The sequence below is a fragment of the Macrotis lagotis genome, chromosome 1 (genome assembly GCF_037893015.1).
Source record: "Macrotis lagotis isolate mMagLag1 chromosome 1, bilby.v1.9.chrom.fasta, whole genome shotgun sequence".
Taxonomy (NCBI): Eukaryota; Metazoa; Chordata; class Mammalia; order Peramelemorphia; family Peramelidae; genus Macrotis; species Macrotis lagotis.
In genome coordinates this window covers 63166546-63193397 of record NC_133658.1, presented here as the reverse complement: position 1 = coordinate 63193397, position 26852 = coordinate 63166546, and the positions used below count along the sequence as shown (strand labels likewise).

The 26852-nt window shown below is 46.8% G+C and overlaps 2 protein-coding genes across 6 annotated transcripts in view; both read right to left on the bottom strand.

The window, feature by feature from the left end:
* Nucleotides 1-722: 722 nt before the first annotated feature.
* On the bottom strand, nucleotides 723-7032 carry TPPP3 (tubulin polymerization promoting protein family member 3). 2 transcript variants are annotated; one of them, XM_074202444.1, is made up of 4 exons: nucleotides 6929-7032; nucleotides 2838-3031; nucleotides 1535-1688; nucleotides 723-1309 (listed from the first exon to the last, which is right to left on the bottom strand). In XM_074202444.1, exons 2-4 carry the CDS (start codon nucleotides 3023-3025, stop codon nucleotides 1121-1123), a joined length of 531 nt encoding a protein of 176 aa, XP_074058545.1. In that variant the 5' UTR covers nucleotides 3026-3031; nucleotides 6929-7032; the 3' UTR covers nucleotides 723-1120. The 2 variants fall into 2 exon arrangements, with proteins under 2 accessions (XP_074058545.1, XP_074058555.1); XM_074202454.1 differs by having other exon boundaries at nucleotides 2838-3034; nucleotides 6929-7024.
* Nucleotides 7033-7877: 845 nt separating this feature from the next.
* Nucleotides 7878-26852, bottom strand: part of ZDHHC1 (zDHHC palmitoyltransferase 1) — a 48215-nt gene continuing 29240 nt past the window's right edge. The window contains exons 8-12 of one of the 4 annotated variants that reach the window (XM_074202428.1): nucleotides 11267-11352; nucleotides 10299-10389; nucleotides 9726-9828; nucleotides 9076-9276; nucleotides 7878-8603 (exon numbers count right to left, since the gene is read on the bottom strand). In XM_074202428.1, the coding sequence (XP_074058529.1) occupies nucleotides 8341-8603; nucleotides 9076-9276; nucleotides 9726-9828; nucleotides 10299-10389; nucleotides 11267-11352 (744 nt within the window). In that variant the 3' untranslated portion in view covers nucleotides 7878-8340. Of the gene's footprint in view, nucleotides 9277-9725; nucleotides 9829-10298; nucleotides 10390-11266; nucleotides 11353-26852 lie in introns of all 4 variants that reach the window. The other 3 variants (XM_074202432.1, XM_074202435.1, XM_074202433.1) reach the window with 3 other exon arrangements.

Below are 26852 nucleotides of genomic sequence, written 5' to 3'. Positions count from 1 at the left end.
AGGATGAAGCTTTCCACCAGAATTTTTAGTTTCTTCTCATTCCTCTCCATCTTTATTCAGCACCTGCCATGGGCAAGGCCCTGTTCACAGGACTGGACCTGAAGGGCCTTTGAGGTCACAAGTCCAGGGCCAGGACTAGCTCTTTGATAACTCCAGGCTATAGACTTGACTTCACTTTGGGGGGTACTGGGGGATAGGTCCTTGACAAGGAGGTCCCCAAGGTATCTTTTATTGTTATTCCTCCCTAGGATTCCTTCCACAGCTCCTGGTCTCCTTGGCCATAGAGGTTAGAAGTCCTGGTCAATCAGAGCAGGAAAACAGTCACCAAGTACCGCCTCAGTGACCCTGATGGCTGAAGGCTATAGAGTGGCCAATGGTTCTCCCCATTTCTCAGACTGATAGGCTTAGCTAGAATTGTGAGCTGTTTAAAAGGGAATCTTGGTGAAGAGTCTGATTTGGGGGTTCCTGAAAAGACTCCTCCCCATCAGACCAAAGGAGGAGAGAACTGTTAACCCATTCCATCCTAGTTCCCGAAGTCAGCAGGCCTACCAATGGGGTAGGTAGGTAAAGTCATTGGGGAGGAAGGTTGGAAGACAGAGGAGTCAAAATGGACCCCGAGCAGGAGAAGAATTGGCCACGACTCCCACTCAGCTCCCCCCCCCCCCAGCCGGCCAGCCAGCCCCCTCAGCCCACAGAAAGCGCTGAGCCAGGCCAGTCACTGTGAGTACAAAAGGATTTCTTTATTGAGTTCTGAGTACAGAGCAGGTACTGATCCAGGGTCAGCGGTTTAAATATGGGGTAAGCCGATGAGGAGATGAACAGGCCAGGCGTTTCCCTTTGGGCTGGGAATCCTTGCTACAGGGCCTGGGCCCCATGCTTTGCCCAGAAGGTTAGTGAGGAGGGAGCAACGGGACCAGCCTGGATTAGAGCCTTGATAGGCCTAGGGGGCATCCCACACCTGGGCAGGAAATGGAAAGCCCCAGGCAGGCAGCATGGGTGCTGGGGGTGGGACTTGTCCACCAAGGCAAGAGGGAGGTGGTCAGTGCCCTTTCCCCCCATTCCTGTACCCTTTGGGCCTGGGCCTGGCCCCTCAGGGAGGGGGGGAGGCAGCTGCCCGGCCTCACTTTTTCACCTTGGAGTCGTAGGTTCCTGCATGTTTGTAGGCACTGACGTAGCCGCTGTCATCTAGGATGTCTTGTCGCCCTGCGATGCCCTTTCCTTTGCCACTTTCATCAAAGCGCTCTTTGTGGGAGCCTGTGTACTTGCTGGTATCAGTCAACCGTTCCACAGCTCCTCCTGTTTTGGCTTTCTAGCAAGGTCAAATGTGAAGCATTCAGTGAGGGAGAAGGGGAGCACCCAGAAGGCCTGGTCAAGTTCTCCCCATCTCCTCCCTTCCCTCCCATAAGGGGACCCCTGATGCTTGGAGGCTGGGAGAAGGCACGACCAGTCCCTGACTCTGCCAGCCCAGAGGCCATCAGAGATGCCTCTTGGGACCAACAAGGAAGGTAACCTTCAAGACAAACAGGACACTCACAGTGACGCCCACATTGGCCGGTTCTTTGCCTGCCACCAGCTTGCAGATGGCATCAAATGCCTCTTCCTTGCTCTTGCCCTTAAACCTCTTTGCAGCCAGCTCTTCCAGGGCCTTCTTAAACTCCTCATAGTTGATGACTCGGGCAGTCTTCCCCCTAATTGGGACACAGGAGCACTGTGGTTCCCTACCTTCCTCCTCCTCTTCCATCCATTACTTTCTCTTAATGGCTTCTCATGCTAATGGACATTCTAAATCTATGCAATTAAAATCTAACTTGCCTCAGCTTCACCTTTCCAAGGCCAAGCATAAGGAATGTAATAGCTCTTTGGAAGGAGACCTTTCCTGGTCTCCCCAGCTGCTAGAAGGGAAGTCTCAGGTTACCACCCCACCCTACCCCAGATATTAAAATATCACCATATGTACCTAAGTGTTTGCAGGTTCTCTCTCCCATTTAACTGGGAATTTCTTGAGGGTAGGATTGCTTTTTTGTGGTAACCAAAGGGCTGGCAGCCCCTGGCCCAGCATGAGCACTTAATGACAAAATCCAGATGACAGCCCTTCAAATACTTGAATCTCCATAAATAGTCTCCTCTTTGAGGCATCCCCATTTCTCACCAGCAATGACCTTTTTGGTCCCTTTATCACTTGTCTTGGATGGTCTTGTCTGGACCTCCTCTAACTCATCAATTTTTGTTGTTCAGCCATTTTTTTTTCAGTCAAACCAACAATATTGCAATGGTTTTCCACTTCCTTCTCCAGCCCATTTTACAGATGAGGAAACTGAAGCAAACAGAGTGAAGTGACTTTTCTAGAGTGAGAATGGACTGGAACTCAGGACCATGAGTCTTTCTGACTCTAGGCCTGGCACTCTCTCCAGTGTGCCACCTAGGTGCACCCTCATTTGTCAATATTCTTCCTAAATTGTAGTAATTCGAATTTCTCCTTCTTCCAGTGTGCTCTAACTGGAGCGGTTCTCAGTAGGACTAACTACCATCTCCTCATTTGGAGCACTTTACCTCTCAGTGGTGTTTCACATCAAATTAGCTTTGTGGGCCATCCAACATATTAAGTTTGACTCATTGCAGTCCACAACCCCTCCCCCCCCCGATCTTTTTTTTTCATAGGAACTATTGTGAAGCACTCTGCATCCTGTCCCTATGAATTTTATTTCATGAATTCTGATTTGGGCTACATAAGAGAGAAAAAGGAATCCCACCTCTACCTCCTCAAACTTTCCCTCCCTCTCCCACCTCTCCCCTCCCTTCACCTTCCCCCTCCCAGAACCAGATGCCTCCCGGCTCACTTGACTTTAGAGAAGACGATGTCCACATCAGTGCCTGTGACAGTCTTGCCATCAGCCACCTTGCAGTCCTTACAGAGTTTAGCCCAGTTCTTGCCATTCATCTCCTGTCCCGTGGCCTTGGTATCTCCATGGATGGCAAACTTTCGGAAGCTCTCCTCCAAGCCTTCCACGTCTGGGTGCTCTGCCATGCTGACCTGCTATGCATCACACACACACATTTACTCTGGGGTCCCTTTCAAGTGTGGTCAGCTAAGGCACCATCCTGGGAACAACATGACCACTCCCTGTGCAACCATAACTGGCCCCAGCTGGCAAGAGGATCTGGGAGAGAGAGGACCATTGAAGCTTGGGACATAGGTAGCATAAAGCCGTGGAAAGACCTTGGTTCCTGAACTCACTGGATGGGAATCTGAATCACAGCCACACTTACTCCCTGGGTGTTCCTGGGCAATCTCTCTGAATCTCTCTGTCCATACTGTAAAATGACTAGACTAGATGCCACTGAAGTCCCTTCCAGCTCTGGATTTATAATCCTATAAATACCAGGGCTGGGAGGGACCTTAGAACACAATGTCCGGACTGGGAGGGACCTTAGGATACAAAATGCCACAGATGATAGGGACCTTAGAACAAAGAATGCCAGGGCTGGGAGGGACCTTAGAACACAGAATGCCAGGGTTGGGAGGGATCTTAGATCTTAGGACACAGAATGCCAGGACTGGGAGGGACCATAGAGCATACAATGCCGGAGATGGGAGGGACCATAGAACACAGAATGCCAGGACCAGGAGGGACCTTAGAACATGGAGTGCCAAGGCTTGGAAGAACCTTAGAACACAGAATGCCAGGTCAAGGATCATTAGAGATCACTTGGTACAATTCCCCTCCACCATTTACAGATGACACTAAAGACACTGAAACCTAGAGAGATGAGTTACCCAATGTGGTTAGTAGTTGGCACCTAAATCACAGAATCAACCAGTTGCAGCTGCTCAGCCCCAGGGCCTACTGAGACTTTATTCCAAGGATCTGTCCACTCTGGAAGCTAGCTTTGATGAATCTTGCCCCTGGCAATCATTTATCATCCATGCCAGTTTCTGACAGCATCTCTTTCCCCTATCTCCCTGGGGAACATGGACCATATTCTTATGGGCACCCAAGGTCTGTGGGCATGTTTGACTGGGGGTGACACCATGTGTGCCAGGCTCCCTAATGCTTCCAAATCATAGCCTTCACAATCTGACTCTATCCTATTTTCCAGTTTTGTTTCTCCTTTAAACAGTCACATTATTGCCAAACTGAACTCCAGGCTATTCCTTGATCTTGAGGTTTCGCTTCCTACCTTCATGCTTTGACTCAAGTTGTGCCTCCTGCCTGAACTTTGATTCTCTAAATCAGGGCCTTAACCTATGATCTATGGTCTAGGAACTTAAAAAAATATTTTAACAATTTTTTTAAAAAGATAGTTTTTGTATGCTGTATTGTATGCCTTTAAAATAGATTCTAAGAAGGGGCTGGACCATCGCCAGTTGTCTTGACCTATGTCCTGGCACCCAACTCCAATGACTGGAGGAGAGAGTGAAGCTGATGACTGCACAGCCCTGATTCACTTCAGTCCAATTCACAGGAAGTCAAGTCATCAACCCTGATGTCATTGGTCCTCTTTGAGAACGAAGGACCAAGTGCAACAATGGGAGAAGGGAGTATAGGCTTCAGCAGGCTGACAGCTAAAGGAGTCTCTGGCCAAAAAAAAAAGCAAAGAACCCTAGATCTCTCATGCTGATTTTTTTCTCCCTCAAACCCCCTCTTTATGGAAGGAGAAGGGAAAGGGGGGGGGAAATCCAAATGCTTGATAATTTTATTCGATTATTTTTCAACTAAAAAATTTAAAAATTTTAAGTTAAAAAGAACACTTGCTCTAAAATTTTATCTTCTTTTGAGGATTAGTTTAGGGCCTTCTTATTGTTCAGGCCCTCATTCTATTTAAATTCCCGTTGAATTATTAATGGATATGACGTCTTTCCCAGAGAACATACTCCTTATAAATAGGAACTAATTAACATCTGACTTTAGGTCCCCAGAATAAGGCTTTGTTCAGAGCATGTCTTTCATCCGTTTGTTGAAGTGGACCGAATGAAATTGGATTTAAAGAACTTCAGATTTAGAATCAGGTGGCCTGAGTTCAAATGCTGGGTCTGCTCAGTTATGGCCCGACTGATGGAGTAAATCGGCGAGTGTCTCAGTGTACTCGGTAAAATGAAAGGGTTTGACTGTGTGATCTCTGAGGTCCCTTTCCAGCTGTGAGGTCCTATGAATTTCTACTCACAGAGTCTCAACTAGATTACATCAAAGGAAAGAGGGGTCTGAAAGCAGGAGAGCTTGGCTCTCTCCTCTCCAATGAATGCCAGTGGCTCCTGGGGTCTTGATTCTCCAAAGGCTGAGCCCGATCGAGACTAGACACTGTCTCTGGGGGCGGAAGTTGGCACCCCCTGGCCTGGGTTCCCTGCTGCCAGAACAGGGAGGGACCCCAAGGTTGAAGGCCAGGCCGCCAGGCTGAAGTCCTCCAACCATTCTTGCCAGCCTGCTATAATGCCCCAGTTAGGATCTAGGCACCTTCACCCAAGTGTTGGGGAAGGATGGAAGCATTGGACATTGAGCTGATGGGAGAAGCTCTGGACCCCTTCCCTCTGGACCTGCCCAGTGCTGCCCCCTACTGGGCCTCCAGCAGGGTGGACACCCCGAGTTTGGGTGGAACACCCTTGTTACTATTAAACAAAAACACAAGGGGTGGGGGGGGGCGGGGATTGGCCCTAGGCTGGCCACAGTTTGTACTACTAGGAAACGGTTGCCAAGGGAGGGCGGCGCTACTTGGAGACAGTTGCTAAGGGAGGGATGGTGTCTGGGCAGCCTTGGGAGAAGTTCTCGATGCTGCTGGGCTGGGCTGGGCTGGGGCAGAGCTGGGTTGGGCTGGGGGGCTGAGATCGGCTGAGCTGAGTGAATTGGGGGCTAATCCAAGAGGTAAGGCTGCTCCTGGAGTCCTAGGCGCAAGTCAGTGGTCCTCAAGGAAAAATCAAGTCCGCGATTAGGATGTCAGGGTCTCCTGGATTGTGGGCTGGGAGATGGGGGAAGCGGTCCGGAGTAAGATAGGGCCGGTGGAGGGAGGAGGGAGGGGGGAGGAGGGAGAGAGACGGGAGCAGCAGCCTTGAGGGAAAGCCCATGTCCAGGCCCCAGCCGTCAGGGACTGCATCGGGCCACACCCTTTCAGGCCTCGGAGGAAGGAGCCTGCCCGGTGGGACGGCTCTGAGACCCTGGGAACCCCGCGATCTGCCCCTGCCTAAGTGGAGGCTGACCAAAGGGGCAGGCCTGGGATTCTTGCTCCCCACTTGGCTCGTCCTTCAGTCCGGCGAGGTGTCCAGCCATCCCTCGCTGGCTTCTCTCATTCTCTTGGGCGCGGACTGCACCATCACCCTCTGACCAGTGAACAGCCCCAGCAGGGGCGAGGGCCATCGAGAAGGCAGGGCTGGGGAGACCCTCCCCTCCATGTGGGGCTGCCCAGGGGCGCTCGGTCACTAGACTCAAGGGCCTCGCTTCTCTGGGGACACAGAGAAAGGGACAGGGTGGGGCTGGTCACTCCCAGTTGGCCATCTCTACTGGCCCCGCAGCAGCGCAGACAGCTGGGGTCATTAATCAGCCGCAGGACAGGCCTTTCCCTACCCCCTTCCCAACCCCGGGGACATTGGGGAACGGGGAGGGGGAGAACATGGGAACAGCGGCCTGAGCTAGACCGGGTCCCCTGCAAGGGGGGCAGCCCCCGCGCCAGCCCCGTCCGTCCCAGAAGCGGGCAAGGATGACCTGTGCCAGAGGCGGCGGCAGCCTGTCCCTCTTTGGGCATCGCCCCCCTCCTGCCCCGTGCTGCCTCCTGCACGCTCTGCTCTGGGGGGTGCCCCTGCAGAGGAGGGGGCATGGGCAGCTGACCAGAGCCCCGCGCCCCCCCAGTCTGATCAGAGCCCGGCGGTGCCCACGTGCCCGGGGCTTCTCCCCTGCCACCCCCTGGCTGCCAGGGACCCCGGCCCGACGGGGCTCCCCCTCACCTCTGGGGCTGTCCCTGCGGCGTGCAGACGGGGCCGGGCGGAGCTGCGGACCCCGGGCGGGCGCGGCTCTCTGCTCCGCTCCCTGCCGGTAGCTCGGCGGGAATGCGCCCGGGCGCCGCCGGCTTATTATCCCTTGTTTCTCCGGGTCTCCATAGAGACATCCTGTCCCACCCCCCGGGGGGAGGGGGTGTGCTTTGGCGGAGTGACCAAGGTCACGGGGAGCCCCGCCCCCAGCCAGCTCCGCCCCCGGGACAAGTGCTCCTCGCGGGGACCCCGGCTTTCCCTCGGCCCCCGCAGCCCCGCTCCTGCCCGCCTCGGGACCCCCGGACCTCATCACTGCGCCCCCCTCCCTTCACGACCCGAGCCGAGCCTGGAAGGAGCAGGGTGGGGCAAGGCGAGGATGCTGGGGGGGGCGGGGGTTGCCTCCCCCCCCCGCAGGCCCCACCCCTCCCCCCGAAGCCCCCTCCTCAGTCTCCGCCCCCTCCCGGCCCCACCCACCGCCCCCTCCTCGGTCTCCGGCCCCATCCTGGAGGCTACAGAACAAAGGAACCGGCTCGGACCGCGGCCAGGTTGGGACCCAGGAGCGGGTGAGGACCCTCGGAGCCTCCGGGGCGGCGCCAACCCCCCTCGCCGTCCCCACCCTCTCCGCTGCGGTCAGAACCCGCTGGGCCCCCTCTAAGCCGGTGCATTTGGGGGTGCACGGGGGCACGGGGCTGGGGAAGCTCCCCTCCCACCCCCTGGGGACCCGAGCGCCCCCCAAGCACCCCCGGCAGTCCCGGGAGGGGCTCCGAGGGGACCCGGGCCTCCCCTTGTCCCGACGGCTCCTTGGCTCTAGGGGCAGTCAGCGCCCGAAGGCAGACCTGGGCTCCCGCCCCTCTGAGCGCCCCCCGACCCTCAGGCTCCCCCAAATCAGTCTCCCCCGAGGCCGAGAAGAAAGCCACCCCAAGCATTAGCAAAGGCGTACAAAATTTATATCGTGACATCGAAACGGATCCGCGGGGGGGAGGGGTGCAGTCCCAAGGGCTCCCCAGCCCCCAGGGCACTCCCCTAAAGTGAATTGTGCTGTTGTAAGGTGCGGGCAAGCCTGGCTTTCCCGGCAGCAGCGCCTCGGCCCCCTCCCTTCCCGCAGGCCCGCTGGCCAGCTCCCAGCCGGCCTCTGCAGCCTCTTCTGGGAGGTGTCCCAGGGGCTCAGCTCTCCGCCTTGGGGGAGGGGGTTGCATAGACTGGGGGTGGGGGGGATAGGGAGCCGGGGGCCCCGGGACCCTCCAGAGGGGCCCCGCTTTGTAGAAAGGGAAGTTCCCCACTCAGTGGGGTTGGGGAATCACTTTGGTCTTGTCTTGACCTAGGATTCAGCTGACCCCCCAAGATCGTTTGGGGCAGCCGGCTTTGGCTCTTTAAATCCCACTGTCTGTTTAGAGGGGAGAGGCCGGAGGCTGGGACTTTGTCTCTGGACCCCATGGTGGGGCCAGGTCACTCTTCTTCCTAAGGGAGTGGCACATTTCTTCAACTTGCCTCGGGTCCTTCTGGGTGGAGATTGCCAATCCACGCTGCTGCTGCTGGCTGGGGCTGCTGCGGCGGCTGCTGCTGCTGCTGCTGCTGGGTACCCGCTCCCGAGGCCTGCCTGCCCTCGTCCACCTCATTTCTTGGAGAGTCATCCCATCGGGGCAGCTGTGCCCTGTTGAGACTGTCCTTTGGTCTAGGCCGCCCCCAGCCTCTCCCTGCCCTGACCTCCATCCCAACCTCAGGCTTCATTTCAGCCAGTTAGGCCAGGTCGGACTCCAAGGGGAGTCACAATCTAAGGAAGAAGGCAAAGACATAGGGTGAAGGGGTAGGGGGGTGCCAGTGGGGGCTGGCCTAGCACCCACCTCTGCCAGGCAGATCAGCAACAAATGCTGGTAGACAGGGAAGGAGCTAGGTTCTGCTTGCCTCTGGTCGGTGCTCCAGCCTGGCACCAGTACATTGTTGCCCTCCGGGGGGACCAGAGGGCTCCCCGCTGCTTTGGCTCACAAACACAGTGGGCACTTTGGCCATAAGTTCCAACCCCTGTTCATAATCCTTGCCCCGGGGGCATCTTTTGCCTTGGTTAGGAGCTTGGGGAAGGTGATATTGGGAAAGGCCCAGACCACTGTAAGGGGGTTGGTGTCCACCTTCGGCTGGGGTGCTACTGCCTAGGCGAGTCTGGGCCACAGGAATCTCCTCCATGGACTCAGCGGACTCTGAGTGGTAGTCAGCTGGAGGACCAGCTGCCTGGACAGAACTGTCTGGAACCAGGAAGACTGGCACAGGGAGGTGAAGGCTGGAGTTGGAGGAGTGGGCTGAAGAAGTCATGGCACCAACCTCAGGGAGCTCTGAGGGCAGAAAGAGAGGAGGGTCAGGGAGCTGGGCAGGGGCCAGGGTTTGCTTAGGGGGCTCCCTTCACCCCCCAGCTCAGGATGGTGGAGCCTCAGGAAGGCAAGCAGTCCTGATAGCAAATGTACCCTATAATGACCAGGGATGTTTGGAGGGGGAAAAAGGAGTGGTAGAATGGGTGGGGGGAGAGGGGCAGAGATGAACTGGAAGGGGAGGCAGCAGGAGTGGGGGGTACCTTTCCCACAAGAAAATGGGGCTGAACCAAGATGAATCAGCCCGTCTCCACTGAGAAACAGAAAAGGCTAAGGGAAAAGGCTCAGGCTGGAGCAGGAGTTAAGGAAAATTGAAGTCTGGTGGGCTAGTGGGCCGGCTACTGCTGCCCTTCCCCTCCAGTCCGGTGACTGTGGGGTATGTGCTCTAGGTGGGCTGTCAGGACAGGGGGTCTTACCAGGGCAGGGCGCTGGCAGCCTGGGCTGGGGTAGGGGGTGGCCTTGAGTTTTATCACCAGCTACCAAGGCTGGCACTTTGTACACTTTCCTCTTCTTCTTCTTCTGTAAAGGCAAGAAAAAATCCCCATCATGCCTTCTCCCCACCTCCCGCCCGATCCCCTCTGCTCCTCTCTGGGCCTCCCCCAGGCTCCTGAAGAGCATGTTCAGTGAGGCAGGTGGGGAGTTGGAATAGCCTCACTGGTCTAAGTGGGGGGGCAGAAGGGGAGTTGGGGGATAGCCTCACTGGTCTAGGTGGGGGCTAGGGACACAGCCCCGGGGTTGGGGATCATATTCAAGCAGTAAAGACTAAGTTGTGCACTCATAGTAGAAGGGATGGCAGTGAGCTCCAGAGAAACTAGGACCCCAAGGGGAGTTAGAGAAAGGACATGGAGCCAGTCAAATGATCACTGGGGCAATGGGGGGGGGGGGAGGGAGCAAAACAGACAAGAAGCACAGGCCCCTTCATCCCCAACCCCTGGCCCTGGGGGTCAGTGCCCAACTTCTTGGGATGTGAGGGCAAGGCCCATGCCTACCTGTGGCTGGATCTTGGGTGGCAGCCCAGGGGTAGCATCAGGGGAGGTGGGCAGCGTAGGCTCTGCACTGGTGGCAAAGAGCATGGAATGGCTGAGAGCACAGGGGAGGAAGCTGCTGTCAGGCCTGGCCCCTAAGTCTCCTTCCTTGAGCTGCCTCCAGGAGCTGAGGAGGGGCTCAGCATAGAGTGCCAGCCTGGTCCTCCCCATTCTCTAAACCCCAGGTAAAATGGAACTCCCTAGCTCCCAGAGTGCTTTAGGGAAAACACTTTGTAAGCTTTAAAGTGCCACAGAAATGGACCTTACTATTACTGTTGCTATTAATGATCCTTCTGGCCCAAGGTTTCCTTCTAAGAGGGTCTGGGGTGCTGGGGGCTAGGATTTCTTCAGATTCTGGGGGAGGTACCTCAGACCAAGCTGCAGAGAAGACAAATCCCCCCAGAGCAGAGCAGTGGCCCTCAGAGGTGGCCGAGCATGGCTGGGCCCTCTCCATTCCTCTCAGCCTTAACCAGTGTTCGTTCAAGGAGGCACCTTTGACCTGCTCTATCCAGGACTCCCTCTGCTGCCAAGCTCCTTACACCAGGATTCCTCTTTCCTGCCTAATACCAGGCCCCAGCCTCTCCCAGGGACCAGAGTAGAGGATTTATCTCAAGGAATGGAGGTGGACCAGGTGGGGTTGCCTTGGGAGATTCCAAGCTCCTAGAGACTGCCACCAGGCCCTGGGCCTGTCTGGAGCCAAGGATCCTCCTTCTCTCTTCTCCCCTCCCTCCCCTTGGCATCCTGGCTGCTCCCTTGGGAATTTGGCTAATCTCTGGAGCCACCCCAGGCTAGCTCTGGTTGCCACAAGTAGAGGCTGGCCCCTCCCAGGCCTCAGGGTCCTGTAGCCCCACCTGTCCCCTCCCCCCTTCCTTTGCCCTGTCTCCCTAAGGGCTTCCAGGGCAGGTCAGGGCCCAGACCCCCCCAGTACTTACTCTTTCTTGGAAGCTGCCCCTGCCAAACCCTCTGCCTGGAGCTCTGAATTGGTGTAACTGAAGCTTCGAACATAGAACTCCACCTCCTAGGGAGGAAGACCAGAGGGTTAGTGCACAAAACCAGAAAAGGGGCTCACCTGGGGGTTCTGAGTTGAAAGAAACCTAATTTTTTTGTTTTGTTTTTTAGTTTTTGCAAGGCAATGGGGTTAAGTGACTTGCCCAAGGCCACACAGCTAGGTAATTATTAAGTGTCTAAGGCCGGATTTGAACTCAGGTACTCCTGACTCCAGGGCCGGTGCTCTATCCACTGCGCCACCTAGCCACCCCAAAACTTAATTTTTTGAAGGAAAAAAACCCCAACAGTTCATTTAAAGAAATATTGTACCTCCTCCCCAAGTACTTTTGGGGATACAAAGGCAAAATAAAAAAAAAAACAAACGATATCTGTCCTCAAGGAATTTACATTCTTTTACCCTGAGGGGAAACAAGGAAGTACAATTTTGACTGAGGTATGTGAGGAAGGGGCTGCCTGGGAAGGAGGCTTCTAAGTGGAACCAGTGGAGGGAGGGATGGATGAGGGAGCAGGCCAGAGGTGGGACATGGCCAGCAGGTAGGCCAGTCTGGCTGGAATATGACCCTCACCAAGTGGGTTGCTAGAACCAGATGGCTGAAGGACTTCATTGCCAAACTTCGGAGTGTGATCAAAATGTGGGGCCCAGTCACCAATGCTTTGGGTGGGTGGGGGGTGAGTGGCTGGACTGGCTGGAAGGGTCTTGAGCCAGATCCTGAGGAAAGGGTGGGAATCCAACAGAAAAGGGATCAGGGAAGAAGATGGCATTGCAGAAGGAGGAATAACATGAATGAAACCCTGGAGTCTTTCTGATAACTGGTAGGAATAGTGGGATGGCACCATTTTTGTGGCTTACAATCCCAGAGCTTCCCAAGGGTCACACAGCTAGAACTTTAATCAGCCTCTCCCTGGCTTTGAGATAGGCTTTCTATTTACTTTCACATCCACTGCAAACTTCATAAAAGATGATATTCAGTAATATTTTCCATCAGGATGATGCAAGCTCCTGGAGGACAGGACAGCCTAACTGAACCCAACCAGATGAACCAGCCCCAAAATCAATTGGGGAAATCTTCGGCAATAAGAGGTGACCTGGGAAAGGGGCCCATGAGCAAAAATGACATACTATCCCTCCATGAGATGTCACACCCGCCTTTTAGAGGCTCACCTCAGACTTCCTCCCTAAACGCCTCCCACAAGACTGCAGCCAAACTGAACACTCCTCAGGGTCCTCAGGTTTGCAGTATCCTCCCCTTGCCCCTTTTTCTCTTTCTTTAGTTCTTTAGGCCTGTATCTTTTTTTTTTTTTTTTTAGGTTTTTGCAAGGAAAATGGGGTTAAGTAGCTTGCCCAAGGCCACACAGCTAGGTAATTATTAAGTGTCTGAGACCGGATTTGAACCCAGGTACTCCTGACTCCAGGGACGGTGCTTTATCCACTGTGCCACCTAGCCACCCCGGCCTGTATCTTTCAATGCCACCTCCACAGATTCCTTGACCTCACAGCACGTTGTTTCATCTCTCTATCGAGATTTTAAAGATCTTTTCAAAGCCTCTGGGGGCTTGTGAAATGCTATGTATTCCAAATATAGGTTTGATCCCCCTCCATGCTACACAAGGACAGGGAAAGTAACTTGTTTACCAACATTTGTGGCTGCTAATTTCTGGGCCTCAAGACAGTCAGCCTAGGTCCTTGCATGGGGACCAGACCTGGATGGTCACTAGCACAGGCCCAGAGACCTTGGGTTGAGGGTCCATGGTTTATTGGGCTCAGTATGGACCTGAACAGATTCATGCTACACATCAGTAGTCTTATGCTATGTTTCTTTTCTACATTCTTGTAAATAAAAGTGTAGAAAATTTACTTGTGTGGTCTGGACACTGGAGACAAAGAGTAGAATAGAAAGAGTTCTAAATTCTAGGTTGGTATCAGACTTTGGGGCTCCCATGGCTTCCTTTCTCCTTGGGCTTTTTTTCATAATCTGCCATGGATTGGATGGGTCCTGAAAATCAGACTCCTGACTATCCCAAAGGAATGCCTCCAGCCCCTCCCTGGCTGTCCCATAATGGGGCCACTGTCTGACCACTCGGCAGACTTTTCTCCAAGGGGTCAGGGCAGATGACCCAGCTCCTCATCAAGGAGACAGGGCCTGGGAGGTGCCAAGGCAGCCCGATTTTGGTTGACTTGCTGTGCTGACAGCATTTACCCCAGGATTTCCATGGAGACAAAGGGCATCCTGACTAATGCTGACACAACAAATTGAATTCCGTCTCTAAAACAAGCCAATGTTTAGGGGCAACATGGACACAAGAACTCCAAAAATATGCTCCTGTCTTCCCAGAGGGCCCCTCCTGTGTTCCTGCCTTGCCCAGAGGGGCTCAGCCAGGTGGAAAAGGAGGGGCCTTCTGTCAAGGAGGCAAAGAGAGCTGGAGGCAAAAGGGACCTTAGAATACTAAAGGAAGAAGCAGGAGAGCACCAGAAATGTTCCGACATGTTTTTTCATCTACTCTCAGGAGCAGGATAGCCACTTCCTCCTGAGCCCTCTGGAATTACAGCCTTTTGTTGAACTGATCACTTCCTTCTAATACTGTTGTTATTCTACAAATTCTAGGACATACAATATTGAGCTGGAAGAAACCTTAGAACAGTGAGCCCCAGGTCAGGACTGGAAGGAACCTTGTTTCTGTTGCTTGGTCGTTTTTTCACTTATATCTGACTCTGTAAGCTCATTAGGGATTTTCTTGGCAAAGATACTGGAGCAGTTTGCCACTTCCTTCTCCAGCTTATTTTACACTTGAAGAAACTGAGGCAGACTGGGTTAAGGGACTTGCTCGGGGTCACCCTGCTAGTACGTTTCTGAGGCCGGATTTGAACTTTGGTCTTTAGTCTAGACCTCTGTCCACCCTGCTACCTAGCTCTGCTGGGAAGGGACCTTAGGAGCAGAGGAAGAATAGGATAGAGGAGAATAAATAAAGAACAGAGTATCTGACTTGAAAGGAACTGGATACAATTTGAGAACTGGAAGAGCCATTAAAACTTACAGCTGTAAGGGATATTCAGCCCCGACTCCAGGGCTTTCAAAAGCCCCTTCCAAGGGGACACCTGTGAGTGAATGGCAGTGGCAGAACCAGAACCCAGGTCTTCTGAAACCACCGTTCATCATACTTTATGCTACAGCATGTTCTGGGTCCAAACCTGTTGGGAATGGGAGGTGGGGGGAGAGGGGGGCTCACAAGTAAGGTTTTCCTTTTGTAAACTAATAGCCAAAGCTTCATCCATACTCCCAGCTACTATGGAGATGGTCCAACTAGCATCTTAGAGCAGATTTAGAACTATCCCAAGTTGATTCTTTATATTCACTTTTTCCAGGTTTTTTAATCTCCTTGAATTCCCAGGAAATTTTAGAGTAGCCTTCACTATAACCTGATATGCTAGCAGGAAAAACCAGAAACCTGATAATCAGAATGAAGGCCTCCTTTGCCTACCCTGTTTCTTCCTGTCTGTGGTGACCCAAAGGGAAGTTACTGACATCTATCTCCAGGCCTCATGGTGTTGTGGGAAGAACCCTGGAGTTGGAGAACCTAGAACCTTGGTTTGAATCTCAGTTCTGTATGTTGGTACCTCTGTGCCTTTGAGCCAGTCATCTGATCTCTCAGACCTCAGGAATACTAGGCCTAGACTCCAAAATGTATAAAAGGCAAGGAAAAATATACAAATATTTAGAGTAGCATTTTTGTTATGGTAAAAAATTGGAAAAAGTGGTGGCCCATCAATTGGGAATGGCTGAACAACCTGTGGCATAATGAATATAGTGATACTGCAACATAAAAATGATAAATATGGAGAATTTAGACAAACTTGGGGGATTTGTGTGGGCTGATTTGGAGCCAAGTTAGATGATGACCACCATATGTAAAGGAAAACAACTATGAAAGACATCCAAGCCAAACAGCAGTAACTTTTATTGACTTTAGAAGACTAAGGATCCTCTTGGACTCCTCTTGGCAGAGTGGTACCAGAATGCCAGTACAGAATAGAGCCTGGCCAAGGTTTGGATTTATCTAGTTTAACTTTGTTACAAACCAGGGTTCTATTGTGTGTTTGAGTGGTGAGAGAGGAACAAGAGAGCTTTCAATGAGAAGAGTGTTATAAACCTTTTTAAAAATGAGAGGTTACCCAGATAATCTCTCAGGTCTCTTCCTCCCCAGGCCACTCTGTCCAGCTTTAGACCCAGACTAAGCTCTGCCAGAATTCCCAGCTCTTTAGGTCCTATGGGCTCCAATTCAGGCCACACAAACAAGCTTCTGGAGGGCTGGGAAGGAGTCCTGCTTCTCAGAATCTGAACAGTGAGGAGCAAACACCAGCTTTGGGGCCTCAGCTTCCTCCCCTGTAGAATTAGAATGCTGGATTGGGTGACCTCTAAGGCCCTTCTAGCTCTAAACTTAAGCCTATGAGTGTATAGAGCAAATCTAACCAATGTCAGTCAATAAACATTTAATATGCGCAGTCTGTGGGCAAAGTGCTAGGGACTCAGAGAAGGAGACAGTCTTTCCTCTCAAGGAGCTCACAATTGAATGAGTGCAGATAATGATGTACATTCCATGTGCAAGATAAATCTGAAAAAAGTCAACAGGAAGAAGACTAGAATTGAAAAGGTCTGGGAAAGGCTTCCTGAAGAAGGGGGGGGTTGCTGGGACTTGATGGAAATCAATTATGTAGACTTGAGGAGACCTGAGGGACAGTCAGAGGAAATGCCTGGAGATGGAAGATGGAGGGTCTTGTTCAAGAAATGGTCAGGTGGGGCAGCTAGATGGTGGTACAGTCGCTAAACAGGCCCTGGAGTCAGGAGAACCTAAGTTCAAATCCAGCCTCAGACACTTAATAATTGCCTAGCTGTGTGGCCTTGGGCAAGCCACTTAACCCAATTTGCCTTGCAAAAACCTAAAAAAAAAATGGTCAGGAGTCCAGGGTCATTGAATTTCACAATATGTTGGGGCCTGAAGATTGTACGGTTTAAGAAAACTGGAGGGGTGGAGGAGGGCAGGTTCTAAAGATCTCTGTATGACAGCATTTTATATTTATCCTGGAGATAACAAGGAGCCACTGGATTTTACTGAATTGGGGGGTGGGGGGAGATGGACTGTTGAACCTATGCTTTAGCAAAATTCCTTTAAATGTCAAATGGCTAATGAACTGCATTGGGGGATATTCAAAGTAGACTACTACAATAGTCTAAGAGTGAAACGATGAGGGTCTGCGCCAGGGTGGTTTAGTGTCCAAGGAAAGGTATGATATGAGAGATGTACTGAAAATAAAATCACAAGGCTTGGCAGCAGCTTAGACATCAGTGGCGAGAGTGAAGGTTCAAGGATGATACCTGGATTGGGAAGATGGTGAGAAGGGGCTTTCGCCAGTGTCCCCATCCTCTTCTTTCAGTAGGACTAAGATGCTTCCTTAGTACCTCTTCCTTAAGTTGAAAGGGACTCCAAATTGTCCATAAATAACCAGGACAAAAACCCAAACCAGAAATCTTTGCTGAGCCTTAAAGTGGCCAGGTCAAATCTGCTCATCCACAAAACATGCCCCAAGACATGGCCTACTTTAAGGTCTTACTTTCCTCATCTGTGAAATAAAGAGTTTTGGTTGGGTGATCTGACTGCCTGGGATTTTGCTGTTCCATATGAAGTTGAGAAACATCATGGCAGCAGCTCCCTTGTACTCTTAGATCTCTGCAGGGAAGAGAGGCCAGAGGTGGTGAGACTAGAAAACAGACTTAAGTCTGAGAGCCCTGATAATGGTTCAACTGGATCTGCAGTCAGGAAGACCTGAGTTCAAATTTGACCTCAGACACTTTCAAGCTGGGTGGCCCTGAAGTCCTTTAACTTCTCAGGGCCACAGTTTACTTCTCTGTATGAATGGGATTATAATAGCCGCTCCCTCCCGGGTGCCTGTGAAGATCCAGTGAGATACTATTTGTAGAAGGCTTTCACATCTTAAAGTCCACTGGAAATGTTATTAGTAGAGCTGTCAGAGGCCTTGTTCAAGGTCCCAGAATGGGTTGGGGTAGGTCTTTGGCATCCCAGGGCTCTCCCTGTGGTGTTTGGAACTCCTTTCTCTTCTCACGGGAGTTAAGGCCTCCTAGGGTGGTCTGCCCCTATATCTAGCCCAAGCTCACCTTGAATAAAGCCATGGCTCCTGGATCTGCTCTTTGGGATCAAGCACAAATTTACTCTGTCTTCCACCTGTCAGCCCTTCAAACCAAACCAGTCTCCAGGCAATGCATTCCCACACCCTTCAGTTGATGCTCCCAGGAGGATCTTCCTTGCCCCTGTCCCCACTCAGCATCCTTGTCCCTCTCTCCCACCAGAACCTGGACCCTACTGTGGGAGTCTGCCTGGGCTCTGAAAGATGAGCTTTTACCAAGGGTTATCCACATCCCTTCCTAATTTAATCTTCTCCCTACTTTCTGCTCCCCTTTATATAAGTTAGCTTCCTCCATTAAAATATAAACTCCACAGGTGATGTGAGCAACAAACATGAAGGATTAGACATTTGCTTTGATCCCTATAACCTCTCAAATTTCCCTAGAACAGAAATTACGCCCCAACAATAAACCAATCTCAGTGACTCTGTCGTTTAGGACAATTAGAATCCAAAAGGTTAAAAAAATTCCCAAATACATGAACCCAAGCTCACTGACCCACAGGGAACTTTAGCAAATCTTGGGACATGAGCCAGGCTCACAGAACCCAATTCTCCCTCCAGAGCTGCGGAGACCCTGGCTACAAGTGCAGAAGCGGCCAACAACGCTGCAACTCTTCAGGAGAAAAATCCTGTAGCAACAGTTCTACAAAGCTCAGAACTGCCAGTGCTAGGGCTGACAACCCCATAGAACTTGTGCTGCAAAACTCTGAATGGGCCAAAGAAGAAAAGAAGGAGCGGAACAGAACACAATGTGAATGGGGTGAGGCAGGGGACTGTACAGCAATCCACTAAACCTGAAAGAGCATAACATCCAGTTGGGCCAGTTTGGACCACCCAAAAGTCACTTGAGGCAGAAATCTAGACAACTTAACCATCCTCAGAAAAGGTTGTGATTATCTGAGATCCAGTCCCCAAGAAAACCACAACCAGAGGGAAAGGAGTTACAAAGTGAGAAGTAGGGGAAAGTAAGGGAGGAGGAAGTAGACTGAATTTTCCAAAGATTTAAGGAAGAAGAAAATCAAAAAACCTTGAACATAAGCATATAAATCAACAGGGAAAATAGCAACAACAGAAAAAATATGGCTTCTAGATCTAATAAGCAAGTCCAGGCATCTATGAATAAATAAGGCAAAACAAAGAAAAGTGAGCCAATATTGGATGAGACAGAAGACCCTGTGGAATTTGAGAATATGAAACCACAGCCAACTGTTCCTGAGTGACTCAAAAGAGAAATGAGAATGATGAAAGCAGCATATGTCCTGAACAGCAAAAAATATAAGCAGAAAAGAAAAAAAATTGAATCTGCAATGGTAAGCCTCACCAAAGAAACAAAAGAGCAAATGATTGGAAATGCAAATACACAGGAGTGAAAAGGTAATCCAGAAGAATAGGAGTAAAAAACAACTTTAGGAGAAAAATATTTACTGTACAAACAAGGATGTATGCTGCATAGCTAAGGATTATAGGTTTCCCAGAAGAACACAACAGGACCAAAAACCTTAACACCACAATGAAGGATATAATAAAAGTGAATTGTACTGAACTTCTGAACATAGAAAATGTAGTGCCAATCAAAAGAATTCATAGATTGCCTCCAGGAAAAAAAAATCAAGGATGTAGATTCCAAGATACATAGTAGCTAGATTTAACAATGAAATTCAGAAATAAGTTTGCAAGTGATGAGAAGTAACACCTTCAAATACAAAGAAAAAGGGATTCGAATACCATAAAGGCTACTCTGTAGCCACTAGAAAAAGGAAGAGGGAAAAGTGATGTGTCCTGAAGAGCAGCGGAGCTCATGGTTACTTAACCATACATGAAAGGCATTCAATAATAAAGAGACATTTCAAACATCTTTAAAAAGAAAACCAGAACTGGAGAGATGATTTGCTTCTTGAATACTCCAAACAACAGAAATGAAGAGGAAGTGAGTAAATAGAAGAGACGGGCACAGCTAGAGTGATAGAGCAACCAAAGAAAGACCAGTATGAGACATCCTTCTAAATGTACACAAGATGGGCAAAGCAGAAAACTGGCAGAGCTAAGAGTGAAGAGGTGGACAGAAAGCTTTGTAGACAGACCTGAGCAATTCCTCACCTATGGCTGAATCAATATTTTTCTGTGGTATTACAACATGGGAAAGTACATGTAAGCATGGATGGGACCATGCATGTGAGGTACAGGAGTCAAATCAAGGGGAAGTTGACCCCTGGGGTCTCAAAAAGAAAAGAGCAGGGGAGGAAGGGGTAGGATCGAACAGAAAAAAAGGAGGCCTACTTTAGTGGTAGGAAGAGTCCCACTAATAAATGATCTTAAGGGTAAAGAGAGACTGTGAATGATTAATATGGATCTATGTTTGGCATAGTTATACATGTATAACTTACCTTAGATTGTTTTCTGTCAGGGAGAGGAGGGAGAAGAGGGAGGGAGAAAAATGTAAAACTCAAAACCTTGCAAAAAAAAATGATTCTTGAAAACTATCATTGCAATTGGTTGGGAAAATAAATAGGAAAGAGAAAGAGAGAGAGAGAGAGAGAGAGAGAGAGAGAGAGACTGATTGTGACCTGGTGACCTGGGTGATTTTATGTTTGAAAATCTGTTCATCTAACCTCAGGAGAGGGGGAGTTGGAAACCCCTGGGGGCAACTGGTACCTGGGGGAGTGGGAAAATAGGGATCCAAGGTTACTCTGAAGCAAATGTGAGGAAAAAATAAGCAAGGGAGGGTATAAGATCAGTGGAAGGCTACCAATCAGTGACATGATAAAGGAAAGGTCCTACTATGGGGCAGTATCTTCTTTAATATCTGTAATAGTTGGCATTGTTCTGGGAGTGAGGCACACTCTACAAGACAAGGGTAGAAACTGCCTAGAGAGGCTATCCCCAGACTTAGAAGCTTTGAATGTATGATGAAAACGGAGAAGAGAGACCAGATAATATAGGGGCCATGAATCAGAGAATGAGGGTCAAGAGTAAGAAAGAAAAAATGGGTAATGAAGAGAGAAAAAAAATCACTTTTTGGAAGGAAGTGTAAAGAAATGAAATTTTTTAAAAAAACTAATGAACAGTACTAGCTAAAGAGGAGGAGAGAAAAGGGCATTATACTTGACTGAGGTGGGGAAGGGGGAAGAATTATATAACCAGATAAAAGTAGGAGAAAAAAAGGAACTAATAATAATAATCAAAACCCCAAAGGGAAAGGAATAACAAGGAGAAAAGAGGGGATCAGGGATAAGGGTAAAAGAACCAATGGAAATAATGTCACCTTAAGAAAGGACTGAGGTAAAATCATTCAAGCACCAGCACTATATTTCTAGAAGAAGGGAGGAAATCATAACTTGAAAAAAATTAGAGATATGTGGAAGAAAATAAAAACTCAATTATTATAACTTTAAATATGAATGCATTAAACAATAAAAAAGTGACAGTTTGGAAAAGAAAACAAAATCCTATAATCACTGCTTACAAGAAACACATTTAAAATAAAAGGCATGCAAAAAATAAAAGGGGATAAAAAAATTTACTATGCATCAAAGTGAATTCTAAGCAAAAACAAATATACAAAAAATAAATAGCAATAAATTGAAAACCATATTATGCTAAAAGGAACCATACATACCATTATTAGTAATAAATTTATATGCTCCAAATGCATTAGCATTCAAATTAATAAAACATTATCTGAATTACAAAGCATAGATAATAAAACAATAGTCATAGGAGACTTCAAATGTTTTGGATGAGTGTAACAGAGAGATAAACAAATGGGAAAATTTGGAACTAAAAAAAATTCCTGGAGAAACTAGAATTCAATGGTATTTTATGGTATTTTCTAAATGGGACAGCAAAAGAATTTACATATTCCTCAGCACCAATGGAACCTTTACAAAAATAAATCATGCCAGGATATGAAGAAATTATAAACAAATGTTAAAAAAGCAGAAATAATTCATATATCCTTTACAAGCTATAATGGAATAAAAATAATAATTGATTCAAGGAACATAAACAAAAGATACAGATTGAAATGGAGATTTAATAATAAAATCCTAAATAACGAGTGGGTCAAAGAACAAATAAAGGGAACAATTTATGACTTTGTTAAAAAAAAAAAGATAAAAATGAAAATTTTGGGGATGCAACCAAAGTAGTTCTCAGGGGAAAAATCATATACTTCCAAACATATATTAACAAACTAGAAAAAGAAAGGATTAATAAATTGAATATTTTTTAAAATTAGAAAGTCAACAAACCTAAAATAATCACAAAATGCTAAAATAAAGGAGAAATATATAAATTAGAAATGAAAAATAAAACTATAAGCTGATTCTTTGAAAAGACTAATAAATTGGATAAACTCTTAGCTAATCTGATTAACAATAAGAAAGCAGAAAAGCAAATCTACAAAATAGTAAACAAGCAAGGTAAAAATCACAGCAAAATCAGAATAAAGAGAATAATCAGAACATGTTATGCACAGTTACATGCTAACAAAACTGAGAATACAACAATAGATACCAAAAAACACAGAATAATCAAACTATCAGAAGACTAGAGATCTTAAATAACCAAATTTAAAAAAAAACAAAGGGGGGGAGGGGAAAGCTCCTGAATCTGATGAATTTTCAGAATTCTATAAAACTATTAAAAACAGTACCTAAACTTCTCAAATAGTTCTCAGAAATTATATAAAAAAGAATCCTACCAGAATCCTTTTATGAGACAAATATAGTTCTAATATATAAAACAAATATAGAAAGAAAACTTTAGGCCAGTATTATTACTGAGCATTGACTCAAAAACTTTAAATAAAATCTTATCAAAAAGACTACAGAGATTTATCTAAGAAATCATTCATTATGATCAAGGGGAATGCAAGGAATGCAATGTCTGACATTAGATCAATATAATTAATCAAATTAAAAACCAAACTATCCAAAACAACATGATCATCTCAAGAGATGCAGAAAAAGCCTTTGATAAAATACAACACTTTTATGCTAAAAGCTCTACCCAAGTATAGGTATAATGAAGTCTTTTTAAAAATATCATTAAAAACAAAAGCAAGCATTATATGCAATGGAAATACACTAGAACCTTTTCCAATAAATCTGAGAGTAAAGCAAGGATGCCCACTTTTCCTATTATTATTTGCTATAGTTCTGGGAGTGCTAAAAACAATAAAATAAGAGAAAGAAATCAAAGTAATGAAGATAGCTAAAGAGGAAATAAAATTATCTTTGTTTGCTACCGATATGATGGTTTATTTAGAAAATCCAGAATCAACAAAGATACTAATTGAGATATTAACTATAGTAAAGCTACAGACTACAAAATAAATCCTTAAAATCATTTCTATATAATAACAAAATACAAGAAATCATAAAAAGAGAAATCTCATTCAAAATAACCATAAAATTCATTTAAAAAATCTGATGCTTAACTTAATCAAGCATACAAAGCCTTGATTAGATTTAATTACAAAATATTCCTTAAAAAAAAGCCTTATATAGGGGCTGCTAGGTGGTGAACCCTGGAGTCAGGAGTACCTGAGTTCAAATCTGACCTCAGACACTTAATAATCACCTAGCTGTGTGGCCTTGGGCAAGCCACTTAACCCCATTTGCCTTGCAAAAACCTAAAAAAAAAAAACCCAACCTTATATAGACTCAAGTATAAAGTGCTCCCTAAAGAAATAAAGAACAATATACACAGCTGGTGGAATAATTATTGCTCATGATTAGGCCATGTCAATATAATAAAAATGACTCAATTACCAAAATTAATTTACACTTTTAATGTTAAGTCAATCAAATTACCAAGGGGACACGTTACAGAACTTGATAATAAAATTAATTTGGAAAAACAACATATCTAAACCATCAAGAGAAATGATGAAAAGAAGTAAGGACAAAGAGTGAACAACACTTTCACACCTCAAAACTGTATTATAAAACAGCAGTCATCCAAACCATCTGGTATTAGGGGAAAAAAATAGAGATAGATCAATGAAACAGATTACACAAAGGAGATTCAGAATCAACAGAATTCAATAACTCAATGCTAAGAAAACTGGAAAGCAATCTGGCAAAAACTAAGCTCAGACCAACCCCTTCCACCATATTTCCTTATACAAAATAATTGCACACACAGCTTTAATATTAAAGATCAAGCTACAAAACAATTAGAAGAGGAAACACATCCTATTGCCTCTCACAGCTGTGAGCAACAAAAAAGTCACAAGTAAATAAAATGATAAAGACCAAGCAGGACTTGAGGATAGGTGAAGGTTAGAAGTCCACAGACAATATTCACTGCTCATGGCTTTGGATTTTGTCAATCAATCAATCACTTATGCTGGGTTAAAAATTAAAATGCAAGCTCCTTGAGGGCAGAGAGTGTATTGAGATCTTGTATTTGTAGCCCCAGGGTCAGGTACACCATAAGTGCTTGATAAATGACTCTTCATTCATTTATGTGAAATCGAATCTTTTCCTATAAATCTGAGAGTAAAGTAAGGATACCCACTTTTCCTGTTATTATTTAACAAAGTTCTGGAAATGTTTACATCAATAAAATAAGAGAATGAAATTAAAGTATTAAAGATAAAGAGGAAATAAGGTGCTTCATTATCCTGGAACATTCTGATGATCTCTGGCTTATCGATGTCCTCAAGCTGTGATGGTCAGAACTAAACCCCATATGCTAGACAAGGGCAAAATCTAGAGGGAACTATCAACTTCTTATTCCAAGGCATCTGTGTGGATGCAGTAATAGGCATGGAAGTCAGGAAGACCTGAGTTCAAATCCTGATTCCATCCTTATCTGTGAGACCCTAAGCAAGTCCCTTAGCCTCTGTTTGCCTCATTTGTAAATTGGGGGATCATAATGTCTCAGAACACAAACCCAACATTCTACCTCCCACCTCTGGCCATCTCTCATGCTTGGAAGACCCTATTACCTCAGTTTTGCCTCAATTTCCCAGGCTTCCTTCAAGTCTCAGCTTAAATCTCACTTTCTACAGGAGGGTTTTCTTAGAAATTCTATTTTATGTATTTAAAAATCTATTATACCAAGGAGGAAGTTCATAGGCTTCACCATACCATCAACAGAGTCCATAAAACATAAAAGGTAAAGAACCTTTCCTGTATATATATATGTATATATATATATACACACACACATATATCTTACCTGATTATTTATACAGCATTTCTCCATTAAGATTCAAGATCCCTAAGGAAAAGAGCTGTTTTTACCTTTCTTTGTATCTCCAGTGCTTAGTCTGATACATAGGACTTTAGAGATTTACTTATTCCAAAGACTATAAAATCATGTATACCCTTTGACCCAGCAATACCACAACTAGGTTTGTATCCAGGAAAGATTTAGAAAAAAGACAAAATACAATATGAACAAAAACATTTATAGCAGTTCTTCCCATAGTGGTAAAGAATCAGAAATTGAGGGGATATCCATCAACTGGTAATGGTTGAACATAAGGTGTGGTAGATGGTTGTGAAAGAATTCTATTGTACTATAAGAAGTAATATAGAGGATGATTTCAGCTAAACCTGGACTTATAGGAATTGATGCAAAGTGAAATGAGCAGAACCAGGAGAACATTGTACATAGCAATATTGTACAATGATCAATTGTGAAAGACTTAACTATTTTGACCTGTACAGTGATCCAAAACCATTCCAAATAACTCATGAAAAATATTATCCACCTCCAAAAAGAGAAGTGATGAAGACTGAATGCAAAATAAAGCATAGTATTTTTCACCTTTTTTGGGTGGGTTTTTTGGGGAGTCTGTGTTTTCTTTCATAACATGATTAATAGAGAAATGTTTTGCATGACTGCATATAATATAATCTATATTAAATTGCTTAATGTCTCATGGAGGTAGGAGAGGAGGAAGAGAATTTGGAACTGAAAAATTTTTTAAAAACATGCTAAAGTGTAATTGAAAAAATAATAAAGAGAAAAAAGTTTACTGATGGACTGCATTCAAGGGATTATTTAGAGGATCAAAGGTATGTGCAAAGAAATTAGAATACCTTGACATGCCACATAAGTGTTAATTCTTATTTTTTTACTACACTGTCCTGGAAACTGGGCATCTTTCAATCTTGGGCTACCAAGATCCCAATAGCCTTTTTTGAGATGTTGCCTCTCACTGCTGACTCAATAAATTGGTGGTTCACTAAGATCTCCAGATCTTAGCTTCCTGTCTTAATACAGATTTAAATCTTTGAGGACTCCAGTTGTTCAGTTGTTTTTCTGTCCTGCCTGACTCTTCATGACCCCATTTGGGGTGTTCTCAACAAAGATATTGATTTGCCATTTCATTCCCTAGTTCATTTTACAGATGAAAAATCCGAAGATATACAAGGTTAAATGATTTGCCCAGAGTCACACAACTGGTACTTGTCTGAGATTGGTTTTGGTTGGAAGACAGGTCCTCCTGACCCCAGGCCCAACATTTTGTAACATGGCACAATCTAGTTACCAGGGCCTCTCCAACCTTCAATCTAATCATTTGCAAAATCAGAATAAAACAGGATCTACTTTACAGGGTTGTGATGAAGATTAAATGAAATATTGATGCCTTTAAAGTGTTTCTCAAGCCTGAAGCAGATTTCAGTCTCATTTGTGTTGAAGGAAGCAGCTGGTTCAAGCTTCTGAGAGAATGATTGTTACCTGAATCCAGAAGGACCAGGGATCCACCAGCATTGGGCAAACCCAGCATCTCCCATCATCCCTGGCTTGCCCAGATCCTGGTCTTCCAGCCTGGTTGCCCTCCATGCTGAGGGCAAGCCCAGACAACTCTCTGGAGAGGAGTGTGGCACACCCTGCCCTTAGAAAGATCATGCCTGAAAGGATCCAACTCAGCCCATTCAAGTTTAGACAAGAAAAAGGGCAAGATGGCAGACCTGGGACAAGATCCAGCAGAGGGGACAAAGGGCTGTGTCCTGAAGTCAATCATCTTAGCCATCTACTGTCCTCAAACTAGGAGAAAGGAAGGGGCATACATGAACAGGATTCAGCTGCCAGAGCCATGGAGGTGGTCTCTTGGAATCCTCTTTGGGAGAGTGAGGGAAAAAATTGGCAAATTCCTCTCCATTACTATCCCAAGGCAATAGAAAAAGTGGTAATGACCTTTGCTCCCTAATATACTCCCCCGTCTTGCCTCTGATACAAATCTCATTTTGGTCCCAGACAAAACACTAGGGAGAATTAAGAAACTTTTTCACACCATCATTGTGTGATTTCATGAGAGACTTCAAGGGATTCACATTTGACTCCAAAGG